Raw genomic sequence first — 17500 nt, forward strand, 5'->3', positions numbered from 1 at the left:
ACACACACACACACACACACACACACACACATTCACACACACACACACACACACACACACACACACACACACACACACACACACACACACACACACACACACACACACACACGCACGCACACAAACAAACACACATACGCACACATACACACGTATAATTAAGTTTGATAGAGTGAATGTAATGTTATCTTAAGTAAAAATGACATAAGCCTTATAGCATTCTTTATTTCAAAAAACTTAATTAAAATGTCACCTTGACCTTACAGCTTGGTTGACGTATAATAAGAACTGAGTATGAGAACATGAGGGAAATAGATACTTCTTAAATACTTATTTAACGAGCGACAAATATTTACACGCACAGGACAACGGGGCCGTTTGTCGCCCTCTGATGGTGAACACGCGCACTGACGCAGCGGAGCTTGTTTCACATAAAACCAGCGAGCGATACAAGTTATACGGCAGACTTATAGCTGTTACATGCTTTTCTTATGAATACTGTGTGTACCAACGTTTGTTTACAGCTTCAAAGATACAGTCTGTACTATTTAGAAAGGACAAACATTTCATGTAAATACAGGTGGGGGGAGATCTACACCCCTTTCTGCTGTTGCTAGGAGCTGCAGCATCCCGCGGCTCACCCGCAGGGCGTGTTCTGATTGGCTGACAATATGCCACCACGGCCCAATCGCATCTGGATGAGTCCGCCATCAGCGACCGAATCCCAAGCACCGTCGATAAAGGTAGATTCAGGAGATGGAGAACACGGGTTGGTTATTTATCTTTTCAGTATGCTCTCTCTTCTGGGTCGATGGGACTCCAACTAACGTGTTGATGAAGAGTGACATGTGACAGTTCTGACACTCTGTCACATCCGTCTCTCCATCCGTCCATTTTACCAACGACCGACAACAACCCGTTCTTTATGTTGGCGGATTTGGTGGGCGGGGTTACGGACCGTTACCGGCGGCTGGCCCTTAGCACTAAAACAAGCGCACACACAGCTTCCGGCCGATTGGGCTCGTCTACAAAATAAAAGCCACGAGGGTTTGCTCTTCTTGAGAAACCTGCTATTTTCTTTATACTTTATTTAATGTCGTCTAAGATGGTTTTAAAATATTGTATTATTCGTCTGGTGTATTTATACTCAACGGTGTTGGTCGTGTTTATGCAAAAAACGTCCGCAATCTAAATGTTCTTATTTCTGTTATTAAATGTAGGTTTATTTTGAAACGTAGATTCATTTGCCACCGGAAGTGGTGTCTCCGCCGCCTGTGGTTGACGCTGCCGTTAATGGCGGTGGGGGAGGCGGAGGGTCCTGGCAAGGGGAGCCGAGCGGCTGGAGAACCAGGGCCGTGAAGAGCCCAGCACCGACCACCACACTGGGAAGAGGAGCGTAGAGCGGCGCGTCGAGACCTCGGTAGAGCGGAACAGCGACAGACGCGGAGAAGTACTAACAGGTATGTTTGTTATGTGTTTATGTCGCATGTGCGGAGAATTTGGGGAGTAGACGACAGCCGTCCGTTCATATGATGACGGCTTGATAACGTGCACGGTGGTCGCCCTGCTACCTGTACTGTGTTGGCACGTACACGCTCCCGTGTGCGGAGGCCTGTACCTGTGCACGGTATCAACGGGATGGAACCTGTTACGGATTGCTCCGTATATTGTTAATATCATTATTATGATCGTGTTATTTATGGCACGTGACGCACAAAAGCTGCGTTGCACGTAGACATGTTCAGAAAATAAGATTAGCTGGATTTCATTCATTTCATTCGCAGTGCTTCCTTTTTATTTCGTGCATTACTGTGTGTGTGTGTGTGTGTGTGTGTGTGTGTGTGTGTGTGTGTGTGTGTGTGTGTGTGTGTGTGTGTGTGTGTGTGTGTGTGTGTGTGTGTTAGGGTGAGCGTGTGCTGGTGCCATGCAGCATTGCAGCACTAGGGCAGATCTTTTGGAAGTGTGTGAAATCAGTTGAAACATGTTCACAGGACTGCACTACAGGTAGCTTTCACTGTCTCTATTGAGTTATATCATTATTGTATCATTCTCTCTCTCTCTCTCTCTCTCTCTCTCTCTCTCTCTCTCTCTCTTGGCAGTGATGTGCTGGTCTCCCAAGCCCTCCAGATGTGCGACCATGTCCTTCCAGTAACAACAACAGCCTCCTTTCAGGCGTCACTTTCCCACAAGATGTCCTCACTGAGAGATCATCAGAGTTCCCTAAGGGACACCACGACTCAAAGTGTGACTACTAAAATAACACCAACAATCATCTGCTAGTTCATTAAAATGATAGATGGCTTGATTTACCCCACCACTAGCTATTGAAATACCCCCTATTTAAACACATTTGTACTTAAAAAAAATGTAGTTGTAAACCCCCCTTCATAGAGGCCGATTATTCTGTAGCTAGCTAGCAGATAATTGGCGGTTAACGGCTAACGGCAAGGAGCTAGCGGTGGCGCGCGGCTAGTGTGTAGCTAAGCAGAGAATGGAGTACCACGCTAGTGGCAGCCTGCCTCTGCTGGCGAGACCTCGCTTCTGCCCCGGGGCTAACGCTAACGGCGCTAATGGTAACGGAGCTATCGTTAACGGGGCGGGCACTAGCGGTGGCTACCTCTGCGAGACCGGACACTGCTGTGGAGAGTCGGGCTGCTGTACCTACTACTACGAACTCTGGTGTGAGTATACTAGTATTATTCAAGTAGATAAAGTATTACGAACTCTGTGTGAGAGTACTAGTGTAATACAAGTAGTAAACAAGTATTATACAAGTATATAAAGCACTAAAAACTCTGGTGTGAGCACACTAGTACTATTAGAGTAGATAAAGTATTCCGAACTCTTTTGTGAGTATGCTAGTATTATTCAAGTAGATAAAGTATCCCGAACACTGGTGTGAGTATACTAGAATTATTCAAGTAGATAAAGTATTCTGGATTCTGGTGTGAGTTTACTAGTATTATTCGATTAGATAAAGTATTACGAACTCTGTGTGAGAGTACTAGTGTAATACAAGTAGTAAACATTATTATACAAGTTCAGCTAAAACACTACAAACTCTGGTGTGAGTAGTATACTAGGATTATATAAGTAGTAAACTAGTGTATACTAATGTATACTTTTTGTGTTTGTTTAACTTTGTATAATGTGTTTCTAATCAACACTGCCACTTTGTGGCTGTTGACTTTGTGTAATGTTTGTGTAAATGTGCCTGTATTTAAACATAACTGTGTGTGTGTGTGTGTGTGTGTGCAACTGTTTGCATAATGTATACGTAATTGTGTAATGTGGGTGTGTGTGACTGTAAAGAATGTGTAACTGTAATGTTTATGTATCCGTGTATAATATGTGTGCGTGTAACTGCTTAATGTGTGTGTAGTTAACTGTATGTGTGTGTATGTAATTGTGTAACTGTGTTTAATAAGTGTTTGTGTGTGTGTGTGTGTGTGTATGTATGTGTGTTTGTGTAACTGTTGGTAATGTGTGTGTTGTTAACTGTGTATGTAACTGTGTAACTGGTTGTGTAACTGTATTTAATGCGTTTACTTTGTGTTTGTGTGTGACTGTTTGTAATGTGTGTGTCGTTAACTGTGTATGTAACTGGTTGTGTAACTGTATTTAATGTGTGTACTGTGTGCAGGGTTCTGGCTCCTGTGGTCGGCTCTCATCCTGTTCAGCTGTTGTTGTGCGTACCGCCACCGGCGGGCCAAGCTGCGCGTCCAGCAGCAGCAGAGGCAGACCGACATCAGCCTGCTGGCCTACCATGGGGCTACCGCGTACCCGGCCTCCATGTTGGATCTGAGTAAGAGTCTCTTCATTGTGTGTAGCCGGCCTCCATGTTGGATCTGAATAAGACACGTACCGCGTTCAAAACAACTCAGAACTCCGACATCAATCCATTCTGAAAAGAAACATGGATGCCTGAATGAAGTTTGGCATTGTTTCTCATTGCTGAATACGAAACATAAAAGCCGCAGCAATATATGCTTATTTTGGAAACGCGTGATGAAGAGCAGAGACGTTTACTGGCTAGCAGATTGAATTGGTCAAATAGATTCCATATATTGCTATAATCATAGAGAAATATAACGGCTACAAACACATGTTCAATATTCACAAATCAAACTGTGGGTTAAAACATTGACAAACACCTTCATAATAATATCATTCCCATTAATGATGAGGGCCTTTGTGTTTCATGTTGCTACCTGCCACAAGGCAGACAAGTCAGCGCTCGGAAAACATGTTTTATATGTTCTACTCGGACAACGTGTGAGTTGTCTTCAGGGCATTTTGAGTTCATTGTGTGTACCCAACCTGCATGTTGGATCTTAGTTGGATGGTTCATTGTGTCTACACGTCCTCAATGCTACAGCTGACTAAGACTGGGTTCATTGCGTGCACCCACACATGTTGGATCTGAGTAGGACTGGGGCCTCTGGTCGAATAGTCAGAAAAATGATGTCTGTTCCTAACCACTTTCCTTGACCTTGATGCAAAACTTCAAGGATTTAGGGAAAAGCAACGGCAGTGCTAGATGATCCGACTGCGCTTATCCTAGAGTATGTAATTAAGCGATGGTGGATGTTATGGTTGTGGGCCGGCAGTGGTGAAACTAAAATGTTTCGCAGACGGACCACTAAAAGCATATCTTAGATACTTCCACCCCTGAATTCTTAAAATGTTTTTCTACAGGCTGTACGAAACATGGACAACCAGTAGAACAATATTACTTCAATACCAAGGTTGGAATTTTAGGAAAGGAATTTAAGCTACCATCCTAAACGAGAAATGAAGCGGTTGCAACTTTGAGAGTGCTCACCCTCATGTCCACTATTATTTTCGATCTAAACTCAATAGGGCCTTTTAAGTTTGCAATGCTCCGCCATTTTGTGATGATGAGTGTGTAAAATCAAACGTTAATATACAGTAGCCAAGGCTTATCAAAACTGTGGCAGTTTCAAACACTGTGATGTCTCCCCATGACAGCATTTCTACCAATAACAATGACTATACCTCCGATATAGAGGCAATCATACCGATGTCACGATAATCCGTGTATGGTTCGTTCTTTGAATATTCCGATTTAAAACAAAATCAGAAAAACCAAATAACAGAGTCGTTTTTTGGTTTTTCTGATTTGGTTTTGAAACGGAAAAAGGGCAAAAGGAATAAACAAATAAACGGCATTTCATTTGTGTTTGTGTTTTGTTTGTTGGTTTTTTAAACCAAACAAAAATAGATACATTTGTAGGCTACACCAGAAGGCAGAACGCAGCGAGCGAAGAAAAAAGAGCCTACCACCTAAACCAGCAATAGACTGTCCAATTATATTTAGCCTTAGTTATGGCCGCACTTGAACCATATGGGGATTTTATTCGTGATTTATTTGACAATGGAAAGACACACGAAGAGATCAGTACCGCTCTAAAGCAATCTGGTGCACCGAAGTGCTCCGTTATGGCGGTGAGGAGGTTCTGTGTGGAGCACAACCTTCGAAGAAGAAATCTAGTTTCTTTCTTCTTCTATGTAGCCTATTGTACAATATGTAGGCTACTTGTCATTTAGATGTATTTTTTTAATGTTTTATGACCAGCTAGGTTTCTTAGTAAACAGCCACCTGGAATATCATGGCGATCTTCTCCACGGTCATATCGTCCACTCGCAGACTAAGTCGCCGGCTCCCACGGAAAACAATAAAGCTGGCCATTGTAGAATGCGAGACTCAATGGAAAGTTTGAAACGTCTTTGTATGTATTTTTTTAAAACCACGTGCCCTTTTCCCGGCATTGTGGTTTTATCTAAATATCACACAAACAAAACAAGCAACTGGATTATTCAGTATTCCCGTTTTGATTTAAAAAAAACAGAAAAATGCAGTTTATTTGTTTATTCCTTTTGCCCTTTTTCCGTTTCAAAACCAAATCAGAAAAAACAAAAAACGACTCTGTTATTTGTTTTTTCTGATTTTGTTTTAAATCTGAATATTCAAAGAACGAACCATACACGGATTCACGATGATGTTGATTGTTTGTTTTCGTCAATGGTTGAATGGTGCGTCTCCTCCAATATGGCTGCCTCAAGGATTTACGGGAAGGAATTATCTTGTTTTACTTCCATAAAGGATTGTCCAGGTTACACTATGTGGCAATATGAAAGGACGCATAGTAGTAATAGATCTTCCCTTATCTTTTAGAGAATTCTTACAGCACTTCTCATGGCTGGCACTTAGAAACCATGTCACTTCACTTAGGAAGGAATCTTCCTAAGAAGAAAATACTATCCGACCGAAGCTGTCTGTTCATTGTGTTTACCCGGCCTCCATGTTGGATCTGAGTAAGACTCTGTTCATTGTGTTTACCCGGCCTCCATGTTGGATCTGAGTAAGACTCTGTTCATTGTGTGTGTGTACAGGCAGGGCTCTGTTGTTTGCACTCAACAATAGTGCTCTTGTAAAACCAACTAAACAACAAAGCAGACACAAAATCTTCCTTTTGTTGCAAGTAGGACTGGGCGACGTCGAAGCCTTTATTATCATGATTGTCATTGGGAATTTGATACAAAAGGGCCGTAAATAGGAAGGTATGCTTATGAGTTCAAAACATCCTTCTAAACAGTCTCACTAAGGATTATTACATTGACGTATATGGAAATGTGTAATAAGTTATCCGACTACAACTTGTTTTCTCCTATCTGACGTATGAAAACCTCATACTTTTAAGGGCACATCTTTATTTTGTTATGATTTCATTATCTTAATCAATGAGGATTAGTCTATCTTTATTTCATCTGTACACGATACCGATAAACGATTATGTTGAATTATTGTCCAGTCTTGGTCTCTTTTAGAGTCCTAGTCTCTGAAGGAGACTTAAAGGTACTATACTCAAGAATGCGGTATCAAGCTAGCACCAAGCTAAATTTAGAATAAATACCCTGCTCCTCAAACCTCCCTCTCCCTTCTCTCTCCAAACCCGGCAATCCCCTAAAAAAACAAACAATAAATAAAAAACATTGGGGTGTCTATACCACATAATGTGTTGAAGAGCACATTTCAATCAAAAATAAATAGCATTTTGTACCTTTTAACTTGATTTAAGGAAGGTTAAATAAAAACGACAATAAAAAAATAGAGTTGGGCGTGTGACAGGGGATCCGACGGCTGACCGATAAATTATATTGGGGTGTAACTTTACGAACATTCCGTCACATGTCCTTGTTGCCATGGTATCAAGGCCATCTGTCACCATGACAACACAAAACATAGCAGCTGGGGGTGGGTGTCCGGTGGTCTGACATTTAGGATGGTCACTTAAGAGCTCTGACCCCACTCCCAAAAGGGTCATAGACTCACGTGGTCTGTCTACCCCCCCCCCCCCCCTGTCTGTCTGTCTGTCTGTCGGTATGTCTGCAGGTTTCCTGGCGTCTCTGAAGCTACCCAGCTACGAGGAGATCGCGGCCCAGCCGTCCACCCCCCCTCCCCCCTACAGCTCGGTGTTCACCTCCCCCCGCTACCCCCAGCCCCCCACCGCCCCGGACCCCCACCTCCTCACACACCACCAGCGCCCCCAGCTGGCCCACTGCAGCGACATGCTGTCCTCCCTCAGCTCCGACAACAGGTACTGCCCCGGTGCTAGTACTAGTACTAGTACTAGTACTAGTACTAGTCAGGGCTCTAAACCGGTTCAAGGAACGAAAACGAAAACCGAAAACGAACAGCATTTTACGAGGAACGGAAACGGAAACAAAAACCAAATGGTCTTCAACTGTTCCGGAACAGAAATGCTATTCTGAAATCCCCAAAACAGTTTTGTTCTCTATATAGCCTATACAATTTCACAAAAGCATAGCCTATTTCACGAAGAAATAAAAATATTTCCGGTTGCCGCGTTCACTTCGCCGCCCGCTAAGCTCAGTTGTCACAAATTCCCACCACCACCCTGGCGAGAGGCGATTTGTAAGAAACAGTTGCACTGAGCTCTATCTTCGACAAAGGTAACGTGAGCTTAATTAACCGAGTCCACTATATCGCCTTTGCATTGTTTCCTGTTGGTGGGCGTGCCCTTAACCTGCGTCCGCGTCCAAGTTTCTTTGACATGATCAAACAGCCCGCCCGCTCCCTGATGACAGCCCTCACTGCTGTCTACACACAGCTATTTGATAAATGCCAGATTATAAAACACTTATTAAAAAAATCGAGTCTGACTGTCAATTTGCCATTTTTCAGGCTTTAAATACTCGTTGGTTTTTCCGAGCGAATATTCGAATAATCATTCCAGAAAAACACACTATCAAAAACAACATTAATAATCCCTATATACTCCCTGGAACCGATTTTGACAGCATCTGCATATTTTGTTGAAGATTTAATAGCTTTTGAACTCAAATAAGTAGGCCTAAGTAAGTTGGAGTTACTTAGTCGAAGCGAACAGCTGTTGTTCCGTACCAAATCAGCTGTTCTCTGCCATCTCAGCCCTTACGGGAGCTTTTCAATTCATCCTGGAACGTGCATCTTTACAGGGACTTTGTACAATAAATCCATAACAAATACCGAATATTGATTGTCTTATGTGTCCATATTATATCCATTATATTGTCCGGGTATTCGCAAGACGCTCACGCTCTGCAGCAAGCCAGTCACAGTTGATTGGCGGGGCGCTGTACAGCGAACGTAAACAAACAACTAAGCTAAGGTTAGCATTTCACTAAGCATTTATTTTCCTCCCGAGATCCCGCTAATGTTGTTATAAAGTAAAGGGAAACAAGATATCTATTCCTCCTCCACCTCTCTCGCTTCTATGCTTGGTGTCGCTTAGAGTTTGCCTCCCTCGCTCTGGTAACGTCACGTACGTGAAACAATGAAGCTCCGAATACTGATTTAAGCTTTGAATACTAATTTTCCCAACGAGTATTTGAATATTCGAACAATTCGGGCCAGCCCTAATAACAATGCGGGAAAACGTCTCAATTTGCGGAACGTGTACAAAGTAATGGAAATGCGGGACTGTCCCGCACAAAGTGACACATCTGGTCACCCTTTTATCGACCACAAAAATAGACTAGGCCCAATAACACTGCCGGAACGTTAAGAACGAATGTTTTTTTACGTTCCGAACCGGTTCAGGAACGATATGTTGGTGGCGGAACGCAAGAACGAAAACGTGTTAAATATACCGGTTCCGTTCGGAGCGGAACGATTGAAAAATAATTTCGTGTGTGTGTGTGTGTGTGTGTGTGTGCCTGCCTTAGCTCCAGCTGCTCCTGTGACTCCTGCTGCCCGTCGTCTCCATGTAGCTCCTCCCTCTCGGTGAACGTCACCTACGAGACGGACACAAGCCACGCCTCCACGCCCTGCGGCGTGCCCCCCCTCCCCCTGCACGTCACCGCGGAGACCGTTGCCTCGGAGGTGGCCCTAGAGGCAGTGCGCCGGGCCCAGTCCATGGTGGTGGTCGTGGAGACGGTCGCCGTGGCTACCGCTGACCCCGGCGACAACAACGAAGGAGGCGTGTCAGGGAGCGTCGCGGACGAGGTGACGGTCACCGGGGAGACCGCGGCGTCGGTAACCACGGCGACGGGAATTGTGTCGTCGGTAGCGCCGCACACTCCCGGAGAAGACGACGCTCGCACCGCGTCTCCCATAATGCCTCAGTCTGACCTGGCCGCCTGCGTCTCCAAAGCCATCGTAATCCTGACCGGTCAGAACCCCGGGAGGGAGCGAGCCTGTCCAGGAGAAACGGTCGCTGCAGAGGGACTTCCTGCCCCAAGCCCTGACCTCGTCGCTCCACTAAACCCTAGCCCTGACCCTAACCACGCCCCTACTATAAGCCACACCCCCAACCTTAACCACACCCCTACAGATAAGGCCCAAGCTGACCCTAACCCCACACCTATTCTAAGACCCACCTCTGACCCTAGCCCCGCCCCTAACTTAAGCCCCGCCCCTGGAAGGGGTGAAGGCCCACCGTCCATCCAGACCTGCATCCCAACCTCTGGAGCCGAACAGCACAGGCCGGCCTCCCCCCCCTCTCCCCCCTCCTCCCCCCCTCCCCCAGTGCTGCTCCTGGCCCCCACGCTGGACTCCCTGCTGGCTCCGCCGGTGAGCCGGTCAGCCAAGACCTCCCTCTCTCCCTCCCCCCGGCCCACCCACTCCGCCACCAAGCAGACCCTCTTCTCCCCCTGCGTGGACGTCTACGAGGCCGGACCCCCCAGCTGGGGGCGGGCGCCGGGGGGGGATCAGGAGGAGGAGGAGGAGGAGCAGGAGGAGGAGGAGGGGCGGGACGAAGACGACGTGGGCGCTGACGAGAGTCAGTACCGCCACCGCCGGCTGACGGGAGACTCGGGGATCGAGGTGTGCCGCTGTCGCATGGAGGAGGAGGAGGAGGAGGAAGAGGAGGAGGATGACGACAACGACGACGAAGAGGAGGAGAAGGAGAGTGGAGGAGGAGGAGGAGGGAAGGAGTCTCTGAGGAGTGGAGGGGAGGGCGGGAGACAAGGAAGTGATGTCACCGTCGTGCTCCACGACAGCGCCGACTGTCCAGCGCGGGCTCTGGTGCCGACCCCGCCGTGTAGCTCCTCCCCCAACGCCACGCCCACGTCCGCCCCCCTCAAAGACCCCGGCGAGGTCATTATCGTCGTGGAGACAGTGTGATGGACCGTTTACATACGTTTACATAAAGCAGGAAGTGGGACATTGTTTTATACATCACAGCTCTTGCTGCCCGTCAATGCATAAACTGTGGTCGTCGTGGTGACATGGATGCTACGGCATCATGGGTGTTCTGATAACGTCACCACGCCACTGTTAGCACTCGCACATCGGGGACATGAGGTGTGTGTGAGTGCGTGCGTGTGTGCGTGCGTGTGTGTGTGTGTGTGTGTGTGTGTAAGTAGAGCAGAACAGTAGAAATGATTCAGGCTCAAAGACACAAGACGGAACAGACACTTCATTCTATTGCTCTCTCTCTCTTCCTCTCTCTCTCTTCCTCTCTCTGCCTCTCTGTCACTCACCCTATCCCACTGACAGCACCAGGCATATTGTCCGAGCAATAGCCCTCAGACAGCACTACACACACACACACACTTAGTCACATGTTATTTCCTACAGTGTAGCAGCATAGATGTGATGAGTGTCGGCAACATGAATATATATATATATATATCCATGAGAGACCGTCCCCGTTTCTACATTTTGTTAGTCCTGGTCGTGTTTTACACAGCAATATCTTTTCTATAGCTAGCCTGGCTGTTTCAGCACCGGTCGCCGTGGGAGACGTGTTGAAGCGGGACGTTATGACCCTCAATGGGCTTTGGGAGCGGACATCACTTTGCTGGGGGCTGTGGCCCTCCCCCATCCCCTGCCCCCCCCCCCCCCCCCCCCCCCCCCTGGTAGTACAGGGCAACGGTGGCGAAATGAGATGCCGAGGGACGGGAGGTGTGTGTTCTCCCCTCCTGGTTGCCGTGACAACATGCACAGATGGCCTGGGGAGGAATAGAAGGAGAACGTGGGTTCTTAGAGCCTCCCTCATTCCTCTGACCTAAAGGGACTCTAGTAGAGGACTCTACAGGACTCTAGTAGAGGACTCTAGTAGAGGACTCTACAGGACTCTAGTAGAGGACTCTACAGGACAATAGTAGAGGACTCTAGTAGAGGACTTTAGTAGAGGACTCTACAGGTCCTCCTTACCGGACCCTACATAACTCCAGTACAGGACCCTAGCACAGGACTACAGTACAGTACAGGACTCTACATGACTCCAGTACAGTAACAGGATTCTAGCACAGGACTCTACATAACTCAAGTACAGGACTCCAGTACAGGACTCTCTAGCACAGGACTACAGTTGGACAGGACTCTACATGACTCCAGTACAGGACTCCAGCACATGACTCCAGCACAGGACTACATTAGGACAGGACTCTACAGGATCTGGTGCAGGACCCTAGAACGATGGGACGTAACAACATGTTGTTGTTATTGATGTTGTGATTTGATGCTGATTTTGTTTACTGGGATCTAATAAGGTTATATATCTCCATGGTTACAGAGTGCCATTTCTACTTGACAACTGTTACTAAGCGATAGGCAAAGCTGTTATTTTTATGCGTGCGTACGTGTGCATGTATGTATGTGTGTGTGTGTGTGTGTGAGAGTGTGATTTCTCCCTCTGGTTGATTTGTGAGTAGCCGGGTAAGGGTACTTTGTTCATCGGCTGTGTTCAAACCGCATTCTTGGAGAGTCATCTGGGATTTGATCTTAGGGCGGAAAACCTGAATGAAATGCAAAATGAGTTACGATTTGACGGGATAAAATAAAGCCTTCAATCCACTGATGAGGGGAAATGATAGTGTAGGTTCATGGTGCTGGACCCCCAGCTGAACAGGTGCCACAGACCACCTGGAGGCCTCCTAGTGTAGGGTTAAGCCTAAGTTATGGTGGGACATCGACCCATCGCAAGGGGGTTTACCGACCCATAATGTCCTTGCAGACCACCACGAGGCCTCCTTGATGCCCCTTCTGCACCTTAAAGTCAGGTCCCTAAATTCCCTGTGACTCACTTTGGCCGGTGACATAAAGATTGAACATTGACGAAACAGTCGTGGTAAAGGAAGCTCAGCAGGTCAAACCATGTATATGACTGCCCTGGTCTGAGACTTATCTGGGGGATGTGGTTGTGCTTAGTTAACTCGAGTTAACCCCGCGTTCACCCCGGTCTACTGACGTTAGTGTGATGCTACTGCTGATGAACCCGCGGCCCGTATGGCGAGGAGGGACACACGCTTCTTTCATTTCTCCTTTCAAATGTTATTTTATCGATTCAGTCTTAATGTCCCTGTGTGTGTGTGCGTGTGTGTTTGCGTGCGTGCAACCTATCTAAACCAGTCTGTTCTAATCGTGTGTGATTATATACTGAATAAAAGTATCAAACATATTTGGACTGACTGTTTATTCAGCCTTGAGTTGTCTGACTACTTTCTGACTTTGCTCAAACTGTTAATTCTTACGTACATTATGACTCTGATCTGACTATATACTATGACCGTTCTGACTGTACATTCTGACTGGTCGGACTAAACACTATGACTACATTATGACTTCTGACCGTACATTATGACTTTCTTCTTACTGTATCTTATGGCTATGTGTGACCATATTATGACTGACTGATCTTCTGAGTGTATGTTCTTACTACATTATGACTACGTTCTGGCTACATCCTGACCATGAGCCAACTGTACATTCACATACAAATCAAAGAAAAGTCAACTCTGCTTTTAGCATATTTCTGTTTCGTTGAGCTTGCATGGCTCGATGTCTCTGCCTTGTTACTGGACCCTGGGAGAACATGGCGCAGAAGCACTCATTTTGTAGCACTAGCAGTTCACCAGGTGAGTCCACTGAGCATTTTACACTATTGGCACCATTTGGCTAATGCTAGCACGTAACATGTCACCAAAAACACACAAATCTGGGACATGATTGTGTACTATTTTGATTTAAAGTTTATTACCAATGTGTAACACTCTAAAAATATAAATTGCTAAATATCTAACGACGGGTTGTGTAGTTCTCTCTCTGTTAGCACTTTCATGATAATCTCCCACATAAAATTGGTAGCTGCTTGGAAGATTTTCAAAGTAAAAGCCTCTCCATTGCAAATTCGGGAAAATGCATTTAGTATATTACAACAAGAGTCTCCAACAGCTGCATCAGGTTTGACCCTTTTCTCTCGGGATGACCAGCACCTTAAAAGGAAGCGGCTGTAGGACCACGCCCACCCTGCCCTGCAGGTCGGGGGGCGGGGCTCCGTCTGGGAGCCGAAAGCTCATTCGCTGGAGCAGAGAGGACAGGAAGAGGAAGAGCTCCATCCTTGCCAACGATTCGCCGACACACACCCGAGGCCCCGCTCCGAAGGGCAGGAAAGAGGGCGGAGTCACACGGCAACCCTTGTCGTCAAGGAAACGCTCTGGGACGAATGATAAAGCAAGTGTCATATTCACTCTCCAACACACTCTTGTTTGTTATAATATTATGTGTGTTTGTGATTTAGTGTGCGTGCTTGTGCGAGAGTGTGTATGAGTCTGTTGTTTGTGTGTGTGTTACCTGGTTTGAAGAGGTCCGGTTGCTCCCAGTGTTTGGGGTCGTGGTGGATCGCCCACATGTTTACCAAAACTCGCGTCCCACACTTGATAAAGTGACCCCCGATACTACAGGAGAGGGAGAGGGAGTGAGAAGGAGTGTGTGCATGTGCGTTTGTGTACGTTTGTGTTTCTGTGTGTGTGTGTGGGGGGGGGTTCGGGTGTACCTGCTGTCCCTCAGAGCAGTGTGTGTGTGTGTGTGTGTGTGTGTGTGTGTACCTGCTGTCCCTCAGAGCAGTGTGTGTGTGTGTGTACCTGCTGTCCCTCAGAGCAGTGTGTGTGTGTGTGTGTGTGTGTGTGTGTGTGTGTGTGTGTGTGTACCTGCTGTCCCTCAGAGCAGTGTGTGTGTGTACCTGCTGTCCCTCAGAGCAGTGTGTGTGTGTGTGTGTGTGTGTGTGTGTACCTGCTGTCCCTCAGAGCAGTGTGTGTGTGTGTACCTGCTGTCCCTCAGAGCAGTGTGTGTGTGTGTGTGTGTGTACCTGCTGTCCCTCAGAGCAATGTGTGTGTGTGTGTGTTTGTGTGTGTGTACCTGCTGTCCCTCAGAGCAGTGTGTGTGTGTGTGTGTGTGTGTGTGTGTGTGTGTGTGTGTGTGTGTGTGTGTGTGTGTGTGTGTGTCTGTACCTGCTGTCCCTCAGAGCAGTGTGTGTGTGTACCTGCTGTCCCTCAGAGCAGTGTGTGTGTGTGTGTGTGTGTGTACCTGCTGTCCCTCAGAGCAATGTGTGTGTGTGTGTGTTTGTGTGTGTGTACCTGCTGTCCCTCAGAGCAGTGTGTGTGTGTGTGTGTGTGTGTGTGTGTGTGTGTGTGTGTGTGTGTGTGTGTGTGTGTGTGTGTACCTGCTGTCCCTCAGAGCAGTGTGTGTGTGTACCTGCTGTCCCTCAGAGCAGTGTGTGTGTGTGTGTGTGTGTGTACCTGCTGTCCCTCAGAGCAGTGTGTGTGTGTGTGTGTGTGTATGTGTGTGTGTGTGTGTGTGTGTACCTGCTGTCCCTCAGAGCAGTGTGTGGGATGAGTACGGGGCTGACAGGTCGGATCCTCAGCCCCTCGTTGGTCACACTGTCCAGGTAGGGGAGGTGGGGGCGGTCCGACACACACACCCCCCTCCCCCGCCCCACCACCTCGTCCAGCTCCTTCTGCACACGCTCCTGCACCTTGGGGGCGGAGCCACACACTCACATGGTCAGTCTGTCCGTCCGTCCAAGTGCACGTATAAAGTTTGAACCTCAACTTTTAACTTTCATGGTGTGTCAGGTAGGCTGGTATCCATAGCAACGTGGTGCTTACCTGAGGGTGGTGCACCAGATAGGCTAGTATCCATAGCAATGTGGTGGAGGTGGTCTCCACCCCAGCCCCGAAGGTCTCGGCGGCGATCATCAGGACATGGTCGTCTGTAAGCCCCTCCCCTTCCTGCTGGGCTGACCTCTGACCCTGGGGTCGCTGAGCCTGCATCAGGGCGTCCAGGAGGTCACGGGGGGCACCCTCCATCATGGAGGCCTGGGGGAGAGGGTCAAAGGTCATAAGGTCATTGGGCCGTGTGTGTGTGTGCGTGTGTGTGTGTGTGTGTGTACACGGTACCTTGTGCTCCTCTAGCTTGCGGGTCAGGAGTCGGTCTCTGACAGAGATACACTCCCTCAACTTTCTCAGCACCTCGCTAGGAAACAACTGAGAGAGAGAGAGAGAGAGAGAGAGAGAGAGAGAGAGAGAGAGAGAGAGAGAGAGAGAGAGAGAGAGAGAGAGAGAGAGAGAGAGAGAGAGAGAGAGAGAGAGAGAGAGAGAGAGAGAGAGAGAGAGAGAGAGAACGTGTATCATTAAGGTGTAGGTGACCATTGTTTCAGCTGTGAGTCGAACACTAGTCGAACGCGAGAATCCTAAAGTAGGGGGGCGTGTTATCCCCACGGCAACTGGTCCTTTTATAGTGTGTACGAGCGTATGAGCGTTATAATTAGCAATGTTCTGTATGAAATGATTCACGCAATGTGCGTTATGCTATTAAGTGTCCAGGAAGCATAACCTACTCTCGGATGTCGCGATCATCAACAACTGCTGCCCAGACAAAGGTAGACGCAGCCAAACACACCTCGCCACCTGTGTCCCTATGTCATGATGTCGCAGAGCACTCTAAAAGACACTTTGACGTCACGAATAACAACGCTACTTGCTTTCCAAGCAGGCGAACGATGACTGGCCAAAACACAGGCTTTTACTCCTGTTTCCTCTAAACGACGGTCTTATTTCAGCAACAGTGATTAGCTTGCATAGATTACTACGTTGAAGACCATATCGGCCGTAATAACAACTTGTAAACAAAAAACAAACAACGTCCACCTGAAGCCGGGGCATTGATAAGTGTGTGTGTGTGTTTAAGCCGCGGTATGTCCAGTACACGGTGTGTGTTCGTACCTTCAACCAGGGATAGATGTCCAGCAGCCCGCCCCCAGCGATGGTCTCCACGATGCCGTTGTTGTAGTCCATCACCTGGGCCAGCTCGGGGTCGTGGCGGCCGTAGGTGGAGCTGAACACCAGGGTGCACACCACGTTGGTGACCGCCCTGGACACCGCGGGGCCCGGGTCCACCGCGGCCCCGCCGCTGCCCTGGAGCTCATCACACAGACTGTCCACTGCAGAGAGGACTAGAGGGGGGAGGGAGGGAGGGAGAGAGGGAGGGAGGGAGGGGGGAGAGAGAGAGAGGGGGGGGAGGGAGGGAGAGGGGAGGAATGGAGGGAGGGAGGGGGAGAGAGGGAGGGAGGGAGGGAGTGAGGGGGGAGGGAGGGAGGGAGAAAGAGAGTGAAGGAGGGAATGAGGGGGGGGGGGGAGGGAGGGGGGGAGGGAGGGAGGGGGGGGGGAGGGAGAGGGAGGGAGTGAGGGGGGAGTGAGGGAGAAAGAGAGCGAAGGAGGGAGGGAGGGAGGGAGGGAGGGAGGGAGGGGGGAGGGAGGGAGAGGGAGGGAGAGAGGGGGGAGTGAGGGAGAAAGAGAGCGAAGGAGGGAGGGATGGAGAGAAATGGGGGAAAGGAGGGAGGGAGAGAGGAATAGTGGGAGGGAAAGAGGGAGGGATAATCTTACCGTGGCTACTTTGGTAACTAGTTACAAGGTGCAGACTACAGTGCTACTTTGGTTACTTGGTGACCGGGTTTAGAGTAAAGTGTCGCTATGGTTACTATGGTAGCCAAGGGCAGAGTACATTAGTACCACCTCTGCCTCATTTCCAGTGTTAACGCGACTGCTGTGCTTGTGTTTGTGGTGGTACAGTAGGAGCACTGCGGTTGCCTTGGTAACATGTCACTCTGGTTGCCATGGTACCTATGTCCTGCAGCTTGTGAGTCCCTTCCCCGAACAGTGTGAAGGAGGAGTGGACCAGCCGGCGGTGGCT

The 17500-nt window shown here is 48.1% G+C and overlaps 2 protein-coding genes across 4 annotated transcripts in view; one reads left to right on the forward strand and one right to left on the reverse strand.

The window, feature by feature from the left end:
• Window positions 1-1218: 1218 nt before the first annotated feature.
• On the forward strand, window positions 1219-12932 carry LOC115529577 (proline-, glutamic acid- and leucine-rich protein 1). Of its 3 annotated transcripts, none has more exons than XM_030338377.1 (5): window positions 1219-1460; window positions 2100-2681; window positions 3644-3805; window positions 7418-7622; window positions 9253-12932. In XM_030338377.1, the coding sequence occupies exons 2-5, from the start codon at window positions 2492-2494 to the stop codon at window positions 10649-10651; spliced, it is 1956 nt and encodes a 651-aa protein (XP_030194237.1). In that variant the 5' UTR covers window positions 1219-1460; window positions 2100-2491; the 3' UTR covers window positions 10652-12932. The 3 variants fall into 3 exon arrangements, with proteins under 3 accessions (XP_030194237.1, XP_030194238.1, XP_030194239.1); XM_030338378.1 differs by having other exon boundaries at window positions 1260-1450; XM_030338379.1 differs by lacking the exons at window positions 1219-1460; window positions 2100-2681; window positions 3644-3805 and adding an exon at window positions 5994-6386.
• Window positions 12933-13480: 548 nt separating this feature from the next.
• cyp17a2 (cytochrome P450, family 17, subfamily A, polypeptide 2) overlaps window positions 13481-17500 on the reverse strand; it is a 6529-nt gene continuing 2509 nt past the window's right edge. The window contains exons 3-9 of the mRNA XM_030338380.1: window positions 17431-17500; window positions 16534-16763; window positions 15709-15795; window positions 15418-15627; window positions 15115-15284; window positions 14105-14208; window positions 13481-13967 (exon numbers count right to left, since the gene is read on the reverse strand). The exon at window positions 17431-17500 is cut by the window's right edge and continues 69 nt beyond it. Coding sequence (XP_030194240.1) covers window positions 13711-13967; window positions 14105-14208; window positions 15115-15284; window positions 15418-15627; window positions 15709-15795; window positions 16534-16763; window positions 17431-17500 — 1128 coding nt within the window. The 3' untranslated portion in view covers window positions 13481-13710. The remainder of the gene's footprint in view (window positions 13968-14104; window positions 14209-15114; window positions 15285-15417; window positions 15628-15708; window positions 15796-16533; window positions 16764-17430) is intronic.

Source organism: Gadus morhua, chromosome 17, assembly GCF_902167405.1.
Source record: "Gadus morhua chromosome 17, gadMor3.0, whole genome shotgun sequence".
Lineage (NCBI taxonomy): Eukaryota > Metazoa > Chordata > Actinopteri > Gadiformes > Gadidae > Gadus > Gadus morhua.